The 17290-nt window shown below is 35.8% G+C and overlaps 1 protein-coding gene across 1 annotated transcript; it reads left to right on the plus strand.

The window, feature by feature from the left end:
- The first annotated feature begins 155 nt into the window (after window positions 1-155).
- auh (AU RNA binding protein/enoyl-CoA hydratase) lies at window positions 156-16826 on the plus strand. Its single transcript, XM_043251077.1, has 10 exons — window positions 156-398; window positions 746-813; window positions 1621-1708; window positions 3161-3247; window positions 3593-3685; window positions 4838-4894; window positions 14026-14213; window positions 14301-14351; window positions 15733-15780; window positions 16255-16826. Exons 1-10 carry the CDS (start codon window positions 200-202, stop codon window positions 16330-16332), a joined length of 957 nt encoding a protein of 318 aa, XP_043107012.1. The 5' UTR covers window positions 156-199; the 3' UTR covers window positions 16333-16826.
- Window positions 16827-17290: the final 464 nt, after the last annotated feature.

A 17290-nucleotide genomic window follows, 5' to 3' on the forward strand; every position in this document is an offset into this window, starting at 1 on the left:
CTAAATGTCAATGAAAAACGGCGTACAGTTCTCTGTGAATTTCCTATATGAATGGTGCGTAGGCCGTATATTTTTACCTAAAAACACAGCGTTCAGACTTATTTCGTGAGAGAAATCCCGCCGCCGCAGAGGAACCGCGGTCACGTGACCCGAAGCAAATACGTCACTCGCGGTTCAGAGTTGAAGGTAAAGCTGAAGCATGGCGGCTTTAGTAAACTGCAGAGCGGTGTTTCAGCCTTTCCGAGCTCAAATAAACTTTATCGGCGGCGTCTGCAAACGGGACAGCGTTTTGCACGCGTTTCTAACCAAGAGAGCGCCTCGCTGTGTGCGACTGAGCAGCTCAGACGTAAAGTCTGGAGATGACCTTATCGTTAGATACTTGGACGGTGATGACTCAGGTAGAGAACGAGATAGTGAATGATTGATCACAGAGTTTGTGTATCGGTTTCTTGTACGTGTTGTGGGTGCATATGCGGTGCAGATAGTACTCTGCAGCTTCTCTCACGATGCCCCGTTATTTAACACGTTCAGCGCCTCCTTAGAGCGAGAAACCGAGTTAGCTGTCTAATAAATGCCTGAGTTTAGGTTTTCAAATCTGCTCAATACTCTGAATGTGACTAAGTGTCCCTACCCAATATTAAACTGTCGTGTCACCTCGTGGGTCTGTCGTAGCTGTCGAGATTTTTCATACGTTTTCTTGCCACTTGTTAACCGTTTATTGTGTGTAACTGTTATTGTGTTTTAGGGATTGTTGTTTTGGGGATTAATCGCCCTCAGTCTAAAAATGCCATCAGCAAAAATCTTGTTACAATGGTGAGTAATTAGTTTTTGTTTTTTTTGTACAATGTTATTTGCTTATTATTTGTTTCATAGAGGGGTCTTAGCCTAAGCCATCATTATTAGGCCGTAGTTCATTAAGTAACATTTAAGTCATTTTTATAAACCTAAAAAAAACATTACTGGTGTGCATCTTAAGACACTGACGTGTTTGAAGATCAGTCAGTGGAAGTGTTCTTCAGGCCAAATAGCTCAGATTTATCACTAATGGCTACTACATGAGTACCTAATACTTAAAAGAGTGTCAAGTAGTATTTTCTTTTTAATCAAAAGTACCTGTAAAGTCTCAAAACAAATGTTTTGACACCCAAAAATGCAAATTTTTCATCAGTTTTTTGAGTTGCAGCTACTAGTCTTTAGCGCAATGGTAACCACAAAACCTTCTGCGTAACAGAGATAACAGCATTACACACTCACAAGTCTTTCCCTTTACTAAAAACACTTAATTTCAACATTTATTCTCTGTTCCTATGCAATGCATACCGTGAAATCCGCTTTTAAATTAAATAACTTTTCAGTCTTTTAATCAATTAACACTGTGGTTTCGGTTTAAATTATGCTCAGCGAGTTTTATTTGCTGCGAAACATTTAGCTAAATCAGTAAATGATTTTTTTTTTGACTTAAAACCATTTCATTTAAGTTGTTAACATGCCTCTGAAAGTGCACCCAAATCCTGGTCATGTGTCTCCTTCATCATTTCAGAGGCGCAATGTTAAGAATTTGATTTGAAAACACACCAGGACACAATATCCTCCTTTTATTATTTGTTTTGTTTTTCCTAGATGTCAGAAGCTCTCGAGTCATTAAAGCAAGACAACAAAGTGCGTACTGTAGTTTTGTGCAGTATGGTGCCTGGAATATTCTGTGCAGGTATTTAGCCACAAGTGAATGCAAATCGTGTACGACTTTACAGGGTTTGATTGGGTTGTGTTACGCTAACATTCAGCTGCTTGCGCAGTTTTGGTTAAGTGGAAAAAAATGTTGGGTGCAGGGGTGTATGAAGTTGTTACTTTTTTTGCTGAGAGACTGGAAACGGATATATAACTGAGATTTAGTAAGATTTAATCAAATTTGTGAACACTTGAATCCAGTTTGCATGGCAAAAAGACAATTGAACACGGCAAAAAACCCTTATAGAATCAAATTAAAAATGGTTTCTGAATTCTGATGAAATCTGCATAGTATATTACAGCAGCCTTAGATGCTGGAATGGTGTTAAGAAGGATATAAATAATGATATATGTATGTGTAAAGTGTATATTATAATATTTATATATAAAAACACACATGGATGTATGTTTCAGAAATATGTTGTTTATAAATGTGTAAATAGGTCTTTCTTTATATATACATATATATAAGGGGTTTTTTTGTATGCAGTTAATCATGTTTAATAATTTGACTGGGATAATAGTAAATACTTTTTTTTGCTATAAATGTTATGAGCACATTTCAGTAGTCGCTTATTCAACAGTGGTCTGTTGCATGAAGCTAGATGAACAAACTCAGAGTTTCAGAGTTGATAAATCCATTAAAAAAAGAAAGTATATATTGCATTTTAATTGTCATTTTAAAAGCTTTATAGGTACTAATTTAGAACTGATTGTGAACTAATTTATAGGCTGTGTATATATTTAAATGAATTCAAATGCAAATGTAATATTAATTGCCAGTTTGTGTAATTAAAATATATATGATTATGAATAAGTTAGTGCTATCAAATAATCTAACCACAATTAACTGTCCAAAATAAAGGTTTTGTTTGCATTTATATATATATGTGTGTGCAATATAAAATAAAAATATATATATATATATATTATTATTATTTTTTTTTTTTTTTTTTTACATTGCATAATAACATAATTAGTTATGTAAGTACACAAACATGCATGTACTTTTATTTTTCATACTTTTTATATATAATAAAACCTTTATTCTGGATGCAAATGTTTAAATTATTTTAAAGCTCTAGAATAATTATGACAAATTATAATTATTCTTATTATATGGAATATGATAATGAGCAGCAAAAGGTAATTTTGTCATTAAAAAGCTTGCTCCGGAGCAGGGAAGTTACCATGCGGGCAAAACTCAAAATCAACCCATCTTCTTACACCCAAAAACTCAAGAGTTTGCACAAACTTCTGAAACCAGCTTTGCGCAACAGGCCTCAGTTTCTCTTCATTACAACCGATTCGTTTTTTATGACATTCTTTGAGAATTATACTCCTATTACTCATTACTGCATAAGTCAGTTTGTTTGTTTCAATGTCTTTCACAAGAACACAACTTCGCATCAACTCATGTTTGTCTGAACAGGCGCAGACTTGAAAGAAAGAGCAAAGATGCAGCAGAGTGAAGTAGGACCGTTCGTGACTAAAGCAAGAACGCTAATAACAGAACTTGGTGAGTTAAACCAATGAAGGCATAAATCTTGAAATCCTAATAGGTGTTCCTCAAATTGATTTGATATTGCTAATTATTTAACCAGCTGATTATAAATCAGCACCATGAGAAGTCGTATTATGGGGCATTGTGTAATTGTAGAATGTAAATACTATTTGCAGATATGGATAATATTTCAAATAGTTAATTTAATTATTAATAAACTGGTAGTGAATTTTACATTCTATTAGCTGCCTATTTTTTCAGCCAATGGAAACCCTGCTCTCTAGCTACCAGGTCAGCTGTTGTCAGGCCGTGAGAACTTCACTGGTTAATCTAGTTTTGGTGTTTTTATGAATGTTTTAGGCACTCTTCCCATGCCAACGATCGCAGCCATTGATGGAGCAGCTCTTGGAGGAGGTCTTGAAATGGCTCTTGCCTGTGACATCAGAGTGGCAGGTAACAAAATGGGGTTCGTCATGAGTTTATAGCTGTAGCTCCACTGAAAAGTGGGACCAACCACAACCTAAAATGATTTAAAGGCCTCATGACTTGGACTTTTTTTCATTTTTAAATGTTTTTCATATATAATACATCATTTTATGATGTTCCTTCACTTATAACGTTAATAAAAACTCATTTTTCTGCTCAGTTTATTTAAAAAAATGAAGAATAAATAAAAACATTCTTGGAGATTGATTAAATAAATGCTTTGCGTATAACGAGGAGGACATGTAGGTCTTCAAGGTATGAAGGCCTCTTATATGCCAAAAGATCAAAGAAAGCAAAAGGCGGCGGATTTGTTTTTTCAGGTCACGGCCCCTTTAATGGTTTTATAAATGCTTCTTAGTTCATTCCGTGTTGTGAATTATCATTTCTTCATTACACTGACAGACAACAGATGGCTTCTTTCATGCGTTCTCCTCTCACACCCATATTTAGATTTAAGAAATCTGTGCATGATGCTATAACAGGTCTCCTGCACTTCTTCGAATGCATTTCACGCCATATGTTTTCACACAAGGCACATTTTCTTCTCAAATGCGAATATTTAAGGTCTGTCCTTGCACATTGACTCAAAGTTGTGTTGCCGTAAAGTATTAAAAAATGAATGCAGAATATTATTAGGGTTCTTTTCAGATGCTTCTCGTAATGTTTTCATGGTTTTAAACTGTGAAATAAACTGGCTGCCTTGTGTATTGACAGGTGTGAGAACAAAACACTTTTTTTTTTTTTTTTTTTACGTTTATGCATGTGTAAGATGCTCTTTTTTTTTTTTTTTTTATCCATAGCAACGTAAACTACTTTCACTTGTTGATCAGCATATTTATCAGTATGTGCTGTTCAGTGTCCTAAGACAGTATTTAATTATCATATATAAGTAGTGAATATTAAAATTAAAAATAAATTGTCTTTTAATTGCATAAGTATTTGTATTATTTATGATATCGTATGCATCATAAACCCCTTTTTTTAATCGCTGTTCACCTGATTTTAAATGTGTGATTTCTGACGGCATTCATAGCTTTCAAGGTTTTTTTTTTATTTTTATTTTATCTCTTTGAAAACGAATAGGCTAACTGATTCTCCACACTTTGACCTGTTTTACAGCCAGCTCCGCTAAGATGGGACTAGTTGAGACCAAATTAGCCATCATTCCGGGCGCTGGTAAGTGCCTATATTTGTAATTACTTCTGAAAATCAAAGATTTGTGTGATCATTTGTCGTCTTTATTGTTTTACCATTGGTTCGAATATTCAAATACAAAATGTGCACAGTGAGCAAGAACAGTGCTATGATCTCAATGCAAATGATAGAATGATTTAGAGATTCTTATTGAGCATGCTGCCTTACAGGCAATTGTCAGTGTAGAAATTTAGCAATAAAATTAATTTAGTTTGTCACGTGTTTCAGTAAAGTTTATTTGGAACATTTTTTGCATTCCTTTTTATTCACTCGTGTTATGAGACTTGTGTATAATACCAAAAAATGTTAATATTGTTACCGGCCTGTAAGGCAGCTTACTAGTAGGGGTGCACCGAAATTGGAAATTCTGGATGTAATTGGCTGTAAAAACGAAAAAAACAAGCCTTTAAAATAACCACACTTACTGAAAGTAACAAAACTGGACAAAATGTAGGTTATATTAATAATGGTAACGCTTTACATTAGGGATCATTAGTTAAAATTAGTTAACTACTATAGTTTGCATGAATTAAGAACGAACAATAGTTTATTCATTTATTAATATTGGTAAATGTTAATTGCAAAATTTATTAATGCATTATTAAAATCAACAGTTGTGTTTTTTTAGCAGTTAATGCACTCTGAATGAACATAAACTAACAGTGAACAACTGTATTATCATTAACATTAATACTGTAATAAAAGTATTGTTCATTCATGTTGGTTGACACATTAACTAATGGAACCTTATTGTTAAGTGTTACCTTAATATTACATTATTTTTATTAATTCCCATGAACAGAATAAGATGTAACATTTTTCAAACTAATTGTCCGAATCATGCATGATCCCACAAAGCTATTATTATCAGAGCATGGCGTCACGAGAGGGTAGCGGCAGCTCTATACAGTATGTTTCAGCACAGTAGCTCTATTGCAAACAGGAACAAGTATACTAAATAGGCATTTTTTGTCGGCGCGTGATTTGAGCGGACTCTGCTTATCGAGCGTTGTTATGTGAGTGGACTTTGAGCATGAGCAGAAGCACATTCATTGAGCGGAATGGGCTGCTGAACAGAGCTTCAAACCACACAATGACGACGGCGGGCCTGTTGTTCTCTTTTGGCCCCAAACCGAAAAAATGCTATTTTCAGAATACAATAAAATCATTATTCAAAGACAAGTTCTCTTCTAAACGTCTGTGCGTAATTTAAGCAGCAGAATTGTAAATATTTCTGATATGCCTTTTAAATTATGAAAAAGTTTGCTCAAGTACTACATAGATTTTCGCTCCAAATTCAACAGAATATATAATTAGTGCTGGCCACTATTAATCATGATTTAATCACGAAAAATGGTGTACATAATGTGTATACTTATTATGTATATCAATCATTTTTATTTAAAGCTTTTAAAAAATAAAAGTACTGTACAGTATAAATAGAAGAGTACAATGACAGGGATGTATAATATGTATTACTTAATCAATTCGACAAAAATCATAAGTTAAACAAACACATTTTATATATAATATATATATGTTTATATACATTTTATTTATAAATATATTTATATATTAAAATATTTACATTTAAAATTTATATAAAATATACAATAAAAAAATATTTTTAAATATGTACTGTATGTGTGTGTTTTATATATACATAATAATATATATATATACACAGTATATTATGTTCACAAAAACTGCAATTGATTGTTGCCCAGGACTAAATATATAATAATTATATACTATTATAAAATCTAGACAAAGAATGTGGATGCTAATGTGGCGAACCACACCTCTGGTTACACCTGTTTGAACTCGCGGGGGAACATCTGTTCACTAAAATCATCTTGACACGTTCAAATACTTTTCGGGCCACTGTTGCTTGTAAGATACAGGACTATTCTGCAACAGATTCGTTATGGTTATGATTTGTTTTGGTGAAGGCAAATGCAGTGGCATGATTTCCAGTTCCCTATCTAGGTATGTGATTGAGTTAGAAAGTATCTTTTTTTTTTTTCAGCATATAGTTTGAGTCCAGACAGCCTGTGAGGTTATCATTCAATGCTTGACCTGCAGCCAGAGGGTTTTGTCTTCAGGAGGAAAATAGGTCACCAGAGCTTTGGCACCCTCCCAACCAGTCTGAGCTTTATTAGGCTGAGAGACCCTGGAAAAACCGCGTGCGAAGACGTCAGCACAAGATTCTGTTTTTGGTGTGGTGTTGTGCCGTTTTGAACCAATTAGTTTGACCTGTTATCATTATTAAAAGGGTTACTCCACCCCGAAATGATTTTTTTTTTCTTTAAGCTATGAAGCCTGCAGGACATTTTAATCGCAGAAAAACCTCTTATTTGTCAAAAGATCAAGGCAAAATAAATTTTAAGGTTCTTTTATTGTGTTTTGTGTGTATAGGTTTTGGAGCCGTGGTGGTTTCCCTCTGCTTTATTGAATCAGGACGTGTTCCTTTTAGTTCTCTGTTGGTAAATGTGTAATGTCTCCTCCGAAGATAATTATTTAATTGGCTCCTTGATTGCCAGAGCGCTTGATTGGTAGCATGAATTATTGAGTTGTTTGAGGACTGTTTTTAAAAAAAAATCAATATTTCCAGTTGGCAATACTGAATTAAAGAGTATATGGGAGCACAGCTTGTGGCTGATGTAATTATGCCAGCCTCTTCACTGCATGAAGCTCATTTCCAATGACTCGGCACATAGTGGGGTCAGAATAGCAAGGAATATTCACACCCTGGACTGGCAAATCACATGGCCACATGCCTTCAGCACACATCAGTATGCCAAAGGGGAAGCGCAGTGGTGAATGGGATCTGGGCCATCCTTTGAGATTTTGTCGATCATAACAAATTTGAACTGCTTAGTCTTTGCAACAGTAGAAATGCTATCATCAGAGGACAGAGCAAGCTTCACAGCTTCAGTTCACAACCTGTTTGGTCTATATGAAGTGAAATGGGAATTCTGGGTAGTGTTGGGGATTGTCTGCTGTTTTATGGCATCAAGAGCAATGTTGTTAGCGACCAGCTGAAGGATTTGTGACAGTGGATCACAAAACCAGTCGTAGGGGTCAGTTTCTTGAAATTGAGATTTATATATAATAAGCTTTCAATTGATGCATTGTTTGTAGCATATTTGGAGATATTTGAAAATGTGGAATCTAAGGCTGCAAAAAATAAAAATATAATGAGAAAAATGCATCGAAATGCACATTACTAATCAAATTTGGTTTTGATATAATTACAGCGACACAATATACCAAGCTCAGCACGAATTAGCATAGTCATGAATAAAGAAGCCACAGTATGTAAAAAAAAAAAAATTACGGCAAAAAATTAAGATTTGCTAGAAGTTTTGATAGACCTGCTATTCTAAGTCATCTTTTATTTTCCGAAATTAAAAATAATGTGTTCTTCTGACATTGAAAACAATCTTTAGTAAAACCTGACTATGACTGAACGCGCTTGGCGCTGACGCACAAACAGGCCCATAGTGCTGCGTATGTGATTCAAACATAAATGTTTACAAAACATCCATAATATGGTCAAATCAGTTTGAGCTCCTAGCATAACAAAAATAAGTGTTTATTCATCAGTAACTTGCCCTATAATCATAAATTCATGTGAAATAGAATAGAAATGGCGTTTGATTCTAATGTTAATTTTTAGCTTAAAAGTGTAAACTGTATTTAAAGGTGTGTATTTCGAGTTGATTAAAAATGTAGATCGAGGGCCATATTTCCAGTTACTTTTGTTCATTTGCAGATGTAATATATAATATCAATTGTAGTCCATCCTAGTTGTGTGCTTTTATAATAAATAGTCACCACTGCATTTTTGCGAATTAAATCACAGTGCAATTAAAATTAGAATTTAAAAAGAGAATTTGCTATATACAGGCTTTTTGCAAAACTCCAATTTAAAAATCTGCCCATAATGAAATTATTTTAGCAGGAGAAAGAAACCCATACAGGTTTTGAACAAATTGAGGGTGAGTGAACGATGATACAATTTCCATAAACGGTCCCTTTAAGTAGTTCCAGGCACTCACAGCCTTATCTAACAGCAGAAAAGAAATATCAAAATCTAAGTACTGATTAACTCTGCAGTAAGTAAAGTCATTCCTTATAATAAACAAGTGTGAGTAAGTTAATGACCGATCCACTGACCCACTTTCAGGTCCCTCAATATGCTTTGGTTAGCCTGGCCCAGATTCTTCAGAAGGACTGTTGCGCAGATCAGATTAAACGGTCTGTTTATCACTAGTCAACATATTCACAAATATGAAATCACGTGGAGGTTAAGACAGGTCTCTGAATGCAACATGTCAGAGTGCAGCTATAATATGTCTTTAAAAGTGAAAACACTCATTACTTGACATTAATGCGTTAACTAACTAATACATCAACTGACAGAAGCCATAATTCACAAAATCCATTTGCAGCCATACTGTGGGAAGCTCAGTTCACTGGTTTATTTTCATAGTTCTTTATGCTTCCTGTCCTGTGCTGGGAACGAGTGTGTTACGTGTGCAATGTGGAGGAACAGAAGGTCAGTCCAGGCCGGCAGTATGTAGGCCTTCTGTAACAGGAGAGACATGTGAGACTTGTGTTTTTGTTTGTGACATCACTGACACACCTATTAAATGGTGCGAAATGCAGTGATACCAGATAAATGGGTTGAAGTGTTTGTGTGTGCCGGTTCAAGTTTTTTTTTTCTCATGGCGTTGAAAAACACACTTGAATCATATCCTTAACTTTAAGTGTTTGTGATAGAGCTGTCAAACCATTAATTGCATCCAAAGTTATTCTCTCTCTCTCTCTCTCTCTCTCTCTCTCTCTCTCTCTCTCTCTCTCTCTCTCTCTCTCTCTCTCTCTCTCTCTCTCTCTCTCTCTCTCTCTCTCTCTCTCTCTCTCTCTCTCTCTCTCTCTCTCTCTCTCTCTCTCTCTCTCTCTCTCTCTCTCTCTCTCTCTCTCTCTCTCTCTCTCTCTCTCTCTATGTATATGTGAGTGTATATGAATGTGTGTGTGTGTGTATATATATACATTAATATACATGGTACACAGACATATTATTTAATTTAAAAAATATATATTTTGGATGCAATTAATCGTGTGACAAGTACAAATTTGTAAGGCATTGCGCAAAGTGGTTAAATATGAACGTTTGCTTACTGTCAATCATAATGTATATACTGCGTAACCACGTTTAGAATAAAGCTAATTATTTGCTTGCAAACATTGGGCGTCATTCATTAAATACAAGCAGAATGATTTCTATGTAAATAGTCACTTTTTGTTTCGTAAATTGTGACATTGAAGTAAACATATCAGTTCGTATGAGAATAAGAACACTATTGTGTTAGTTGTTTTTATGAAAGAGACTCATAATTTGCATGTAGAAAGCAATTAGTTCCTTTTTTTTTAAATCTAGCCCGTTATTTAGGCTCAAAATAACCATAAAATGACAATCATAAAATTTGAACATTTAAAAGTAGATGTAAGATCATTGTGCCGTTTATGTTTTATTCGGGCATTTTGAGTCCGTAAGTCCTGTCAATTTGGACAAGATTAGATTAAAGGTTGCAAGGATTGTGTAGCCCTTCCAGGAACTTCAGCACATGTTTGACTGTGACGCCTTTTCTTGACGGCCGCTCTGGTTTCTTGGAATGCAATGTGTAACACTTACCAGCCTCTTCTGCTGATTTCAAAACAACCCTGAGCTAACCTCTGTCACACTCTTTGCCCTCCATCTTTTCTTCAGCACGTTGACGCTGTTTCTGGTAATCTCTTTCTTTTTCTTTTTTTTGTTGGTGGTTTTGTTGTAAATGCCATGTATAAAGGCAAAGGCCACTTTCTCACTCACCAGGGCCGTCGTGATGCAAGGATTTCCCTGAATTTCTTGCGAAATCTCTGCTGCATAACACAAGGTTGTTTGTTACTGGCTTAAGTCATTGAGTTTAGTCGTAGAAAAAACCACTGACGTGAGGAACAACGATTTATCTTCAATATATTTGATCTATATGCGATCTGCTGCTGTATTTCTCTAATGTCAGGGATTATCATAATAAACCATTGAAGCAGATACACATTTTTTTGTTAAAAGCGGTTGATGGCTAATGAAATTAGTAGTAAAATCAGATCTTTGCTCTTGGTTACATTTGCATATTTTGGTGTTTACGGTAAGTAGGAGATGTGAGTCAAAAGATGGTTTGATAGAAAGAACCTGTCCTTGTTGCAGTAACATGCCAAAACGGCTAATTTCTAAAGAAAAGAGTCATGATTCAATGATAAGCACCTCCTTTTTTTTCCTGAGTTCCAAATGAAATTGCAAAACAAAAAATGTAACAGCTCTACAATGTTTTAGGAAATCAACCTCATGTTTTTCCAAACCTGTTTGTTATGTTTTCTAAGAATTGATAGTTCACTTCGATGGCTAAGAGAATGGGAAGCTTGTGCTAAAATTAGATCGACGTTGTCATTGCTTATAGTTGTATTTATATATTGTAGTTGTCTGTTTGTGCAGTATAAAAGGCACACACTCTTACAAAGGCAGTGGAATATTTGCGCTGCTGTCCAAGAATGCTCTTACAGAAATATAGTCAAACTGGATAGACAGTCATTCGGTGTGGCTGCGCCCTAGATTCATAAACACTATGATTTATTCATGCGTCTTTTTGCCGGAGAGAGGTGGCAGTTGCCTGTGGAGGGCTGGGAACTGCTTTATTAGTGAGCACTTATGCAACACGTCCCTGCGCCTTCATGTGTAAACACATTTCACCCAAGAGCTTGAGTAAGAGTTGTGCAACAGAGTCAAAAGATGGCCCGATTATGTGAATTCGTGTGTAAAGGAACCCAGAAGTTGCAGTAACATGCCGAAACAGCAAATCTCCCCCCCAAAAAATAATAATCATGATTTAATGATTAGAATTTGGAGCGATGGATATAAATGGAGGTTTCGAAATGTGATTAATTCAATAGGATTTGCAAAAAATTTGCGGTGTTTAGACTCTTCAGGAGATCAATCTACAATTTACGTATCAGGGGCTCATTTAAGTTTTTCACCTGGAGATTTGGTTTGATGCACCTAAAAATGCTGGTTTGTATAGCACAAAGAACAAATGTTGACGGACTGTAGAATGTGATCGATTTAATAATTCCAACCAAATCTATAACAGAACTGTTGTGCGTCTCCACTCAACAGCAGTGTTTTTCGTGAATCTGTAGCTTTGAATGATTCACGAGTCAGTGATTTAATAACCCATAACTACAGCCTCCTTTAACGATTGAATGAAAGACGTGACGCCTTGCTCATTTAAACGAGATTTTAGTTTTAAATCTACAGTATCACTTCGTTTTGACATCATTTATTGGCTTTATTTATTATATTACATTTACATTTAGTCATTTAGCAGACGCTTTTATCCAAAGCGACGTACAAATGATTAATAATACACTTAATGGAATGGTAAGAATATGATATAAAACATGACATACAATTAAAAAGCCTAGAAAATATTTTGCCTAAGGTTAAAAAAAAAAAAGCACATGTAAATTAATTTAAGATGGAATATACTGGCAAAGGTGTGACTGGGGTCTAAGTCGGGGTTATTTGTCTAAAATACCGACTATAATTCATCACAGCATCTGAAGTCTGTAAATCTGTGTTACGTTCCAGATATCATTTAATCTGCTTTAAAAAAAAAAACCCAAAAACAATCTAATGTTTACTTGTTTAAACGCTACAGCCCTGATCATTGTGAACCGCACTGTGGCTGTAAATATTCAAGCATCTAATTACAATGGGAAAAACACCACAGTACATAGGTTTTAATTTGAGAATATTTACAGTAAATAATGAGAGAATCTTTTACGTCAGCCGTGTGATTAAAGACTATAGGCATATTTATAATGCTGAAAACTGCACACTTGGCCTTGAACTAAAACTTTCGTAAATAATATTTTCTAAATACTTTTAATGCCTAGATAGGCTAAACCGGTGTAATCATTTGAACATACTTTCTAGATTTCAATCAAGGTCATTTCCTGGTGTTGAATAGATAGGATTGTGGCTATAGTTTAAAAACATTACAGCCCGTCATGCTTGTGAGGTTAGACTGGTTCGACACATACTCTCCTCGTGCCTTCATTTGTCTGTCGTTCGTTCGCCAAAATGATTAGGACAGCATTCCCTGTCTCTATTTAATTCGTTGCCGTGGTCGTAATTACATCCATTTCTGTATATGTTGACCGTGACCTTAACTTGTCTTTTTGAGTTGCACGTGTGGAGCTCCTTGTTAAGGTTAATCTGAAATAAATTAAAGCTCATAGGAACATGGGTGCCACTAATAAGTTGTGCCAATCATTTGTAAGACCCGGTTTAAAGACTTATCATATAACAATTAGCTTTGTTTGGTAGAGTTTCCGAGGCAAGTGCTTCTAACGCTCAGTGAGTCAGTATCATGCTGAAACAGGTCATGAGTTTGTCTTCCACCACCTTTCAAAGTGTGCATTAAGCATTGATCGCATGGGAGTTTCTAGATATTTGGAGAGTTGGACTGGGGCACTGTTGAGATGCAGTCTTTTGTCGCAGCTGTGAATATAACCTGCATTTCTCGGACGATTAATGTGGGACCTCTATCTTTGCCGCTTTCTTAACTACGACAAAAATATTTAATGTAATTGACAACTAAAATATTTGAGTTGACTCGGCAAAAAAAAATAATAGGCTTACTAATTTTGCTCACTAAGTGCTATGTTATTTTTTTAAAAAGAATAAAGACAGTTAGATGAATATTTTTTGTTTATTTTTTCAAAGTAGTATTTGTTCTGTGCTCGGTGACCTGAGCTCTGAAGCCACCCTAAACGAAGCAAGGAGCAATCACACTAATCAAACTAACCAGGCTTTGGGGAGTCAAATGCACGGCATGGTTCAAAACACCTAAGTCCTAAGTGTTGACTTTCTTAAACGCATTTAAGAAACTGTTATGCATGTTCTTGATCATACAGGTTTTGAGTGCGATTCTCAGCCACGGGTTTAAATAACATGCCTAGTAGCATAACTGGTTCTTTAAATCACATTTGTCGTGTCCTGGCTGCAGGGGGAACTCAGCGTCTGCCACGAACTGTAGGAGTGTCTGTAGCTAAAGAGCTGATATTTGCGGCACGGGTTCTGAGCGGTGACCAAGCCAAGAGTCTGGGCCTAGTGAATCACGCTGTGGAGCAGAATAAGAGTGGAGATGCGGCGTATCTGCGAGCTCTGGATCTGGCCCGCGAATTCATCCCTCAGGTATGAACACTTGTGCTGCTTTTTGTTTCGTGTGTGTTTGTGTGTGTGTACTGTTCTAACGAAGCCTCGATGACTGCTCTCTTGCAGGGGCCAATTGCGATTCGAATGGCGAAGTTAGCAATCAACCAGGGAATAGAGGTAAGATTGCGTGTGACTTATCTAGCCAAAAATAAAGTTATTTGCCGTATTCTTCCGAGAGTGAGGCCTTTTCACGCAACCTGTCTGTGTTGACATCTGCTGCCAGGCGTCTTAAAAGATAAGGGAATCATTATCTCCTCTATTTGTAAATGTTTATTTTCATATTGTGCTCTCCGTAAACGTATCAGAACAGACATACTACGATGCACGAGATAAACCGCTGTGCTGTACAACCTACTGTACGTCTCTCATTTCTCATCATGTATAAGCTTACCAGTGAAAGTCTGTTTGTATGTGAAGTCATGTGCAGCTGTCATTCGAGATACCAAAGAGAGAGTCTGCTTCATGACATTGCCTTGACCCCAAAGGCTGTCCTGTCGACACCGCAGGTCCCTCAGGCCACGGGTCCCTTAGGAAGTGAGCTAACGGAGCAGAGACCTCCTCAGCTTTTCTGTTAAAGTCATTAAAAGAGGAAAATGCCAACATAGGCGCGCTAGAATAATGTGCGTCTATCTGCATTTTTGCAAAACTCCAAAAACATATCTTTGTATGGTAACTGAAGCCAAAGTTGTAATTAAGTTCATTAATAGTGAGAATTGGTTCCCAAACTAAAATGTGATCGTACATACAATCCACTGCTGTCTCCAGCTAAAATGAACACTAGTGCCAGTAAAGCACCAACAGATTTTATCGCTTTATCACACAAGTTATGATTACAGAGGCAGATTAGCAAATAAAGACTTATTTTCCTACAAGTCCTTGCACAATACCCTCAAAACCCTTTTATCATAGTACATGATTTTTCCTTCACATAACCAGCTCCATATATATGGTTTATCTCCAAAAAAAAAAAGTAAACTTGCTCAATAGCACACCTGCTAAAGCATTGTGCGAAGTGCTTTCATACGAGTCCCCTCAAACATAAAAAAGATAAAGAGCTAAAAAACCTGCAAGAGGCAATTTAAAATCATTTTGCACAAAAGCTGTCACTTCCAATAAGTCTGGGTTGGAAAAAAACACCAAGAGGCAAAATAGCTTTTTGTGTCTGACCTTTTTTTTTTTTTTTTTTTTTTTTTTTTTTTTTTTTAAAGAGCAGTAGTTACATACAGAAAGAGCTCTATTGAGTCGCTAACACCAAAGGACATTTTCTTACAATTCAGTTCTCTTTCTAATGTTTATGTTGTTGTGAAATGCATAGGCCTCTTTGTTGTCATGAGGAGCTCTTTCACGTTTATTGGTTTGTTTCTACAGTTACAAGGAGAAATGAAAATTTGTAGCATCATTTCAGACTTTCCCTAGCAGCCAATACAGTCATTTTTTTTTCATATAAACGAATGACGCTGATGACGCAAGACGCAATGACGTTATTGATTTTTTCCAGGTGGATTTGAAGACCGGATTAGCTATTGAAGAGGCATGTTATGCTCAGGTATGGTTACCCAAATAAACATTTCCATGAGGCCTCAGAGCCAAACTGCAGTTTTGTTATATGAAATATTGTTGGGTTGGGTTCCAGAAGTGAAAAGCCTATTCGTTTTCACCGTTGAGTAATTCGTTTTAACGATTATGAATAAACCTTTCAAGAGTCATTTCCATGTGGGCGGCGCTCTGACAAATTTACTGGAGTTCATGTTCCAGCTTGAGGTCTTTTCCCAATTCTGTTTCCCGTCCTTTTCCTGTTTGTCCTGCCAAAATGCCCAAAAATGAAGTATATGAAAAGAATGCATGTTATTCTTCAGTTTTATATGATAAGTCTATGCATCAGCCATTTCAAGTGTTAACATAATGCTGCTCACGAAGAGAGCGAACGCTGCCCTAGATCACTCAGGAAGCCACTATATTTAGCTCTTAAGAAGCACAGCTTCAGCGTTCCTCTGATATATGCTACTCTGTTGTCTCCTAGGTGATCCCGACCAAAGACAGGCTGGAAGGTTTGCAGGCGTTCAAAGAGAAACGTCCTCCTCACTATAAGGGCGAGTAACTGTGGCCTAACCAACCCAATTACAAGCAGCTGCCTTTTGAATCGCCTGCCACTGCTGGAAATTTTCATAAAGAATGTTGCATATCTGAAATGTTTGGAGCACTGCTGGGTCCCTGGGGGCCCGATGACGGGATTCAAGCTGAAATGTTTGAAAGATGAAAGCAATTCCAACTTCTTTTTGCATGGTATGTCCTTTTGTTAACATTTGTTCATTCTCATCTGTTAAAATAAAATGGTTTGCCTTTTTTAAATTAACTCAAAATGCAACTTTTCCAATGTACAATACTCTGTTGATGATGTGTCTGCTCTGAGGAACATACAACCCTAACTAAATCTGGTTGGGTAGGTTGATGTTATGCATCAAAACTGCTTTCACTTTAAACATGTTCATGTAAGCAGTCAATGTCCACCCAGTTTTTGCCCTAAGGGTAATGTTTTTAGAAAATGTGGTGTTGTGAATATTTTTAATTTATGTAATAAAAAAATTAAGCACATTATTAGTTCATGTTATTCAACAACAAGAGAGAGAACTCAAACGTTCAAAATAGAAAAAGCTCCAAGATAATGCTGATAAGTACTGAAATATAAACTTTATCTCACTTCCTCCAAGTGAGTATTGCCTTTAGGTATTTACTCAAGTTATCTTACAACCACATCCTGCTCTCCATAGGTTTAATATGAGGCAGTAAAATCTGTATAAAAATGTGGCACCAAAAAACATCTTTATTCATGCTAATGTTCAAAACAAGGAAACGTAACAAGTGTGTGTGTGTGTGTAGTGTAATTTTTCTAAGTATCAAAAAGCAGAAATAAAAATATTTGTTCTGCATTTTTTTTCAGGATTTATTTAGCATAATTTGTCTTTTTAAAAACTTTTTTGCTTGTCAGTAATCAATAACTTAAAACAACTGATAAATCGAACTTAAAAAAAAAAATTATATATATATATTTATATTTA

Source organism: Puntigrus tetrazona, chromosome 10 (assembly GCF_018831695.1).
Source record: "Puntigrus tetrazona isolate hp1 chromosome 10, ASM1883169v1, whole genome shotgun sequence".
Taxonomy (NCBI): Eukaryota; Metazoa; Chordata; class Actinopteri; order Cypriniformes; family Cyprinidae; genus Puntigrus; species Puntigrus tetrazona.

Excerpts from the sequence above, each read along its gene's own strand:
- auh (XM_043251077.1), top strand. The coding sequence starts at position 200 with ATGGCGGCTTTAGTAAACTGCAGAGCGGTGTTTCAGCCTTTCCGAGCT. Across the intron at positions 1,709-3,160 it reads GCCTGGAATATTCTGTGCAG|GCGCAGACTTGAAAGAAAGA; the intron begins GTATTTAGCCAC and ends TTGTCTGAACAG. Across the intron at positions 15,781-16,254 it reads AAGAGGCATGTTATGCTCAG|GTGATCCCGACCAAAGACAG; the intron begins GTATGGTTACCC and ends GTTGTCTCCTAG.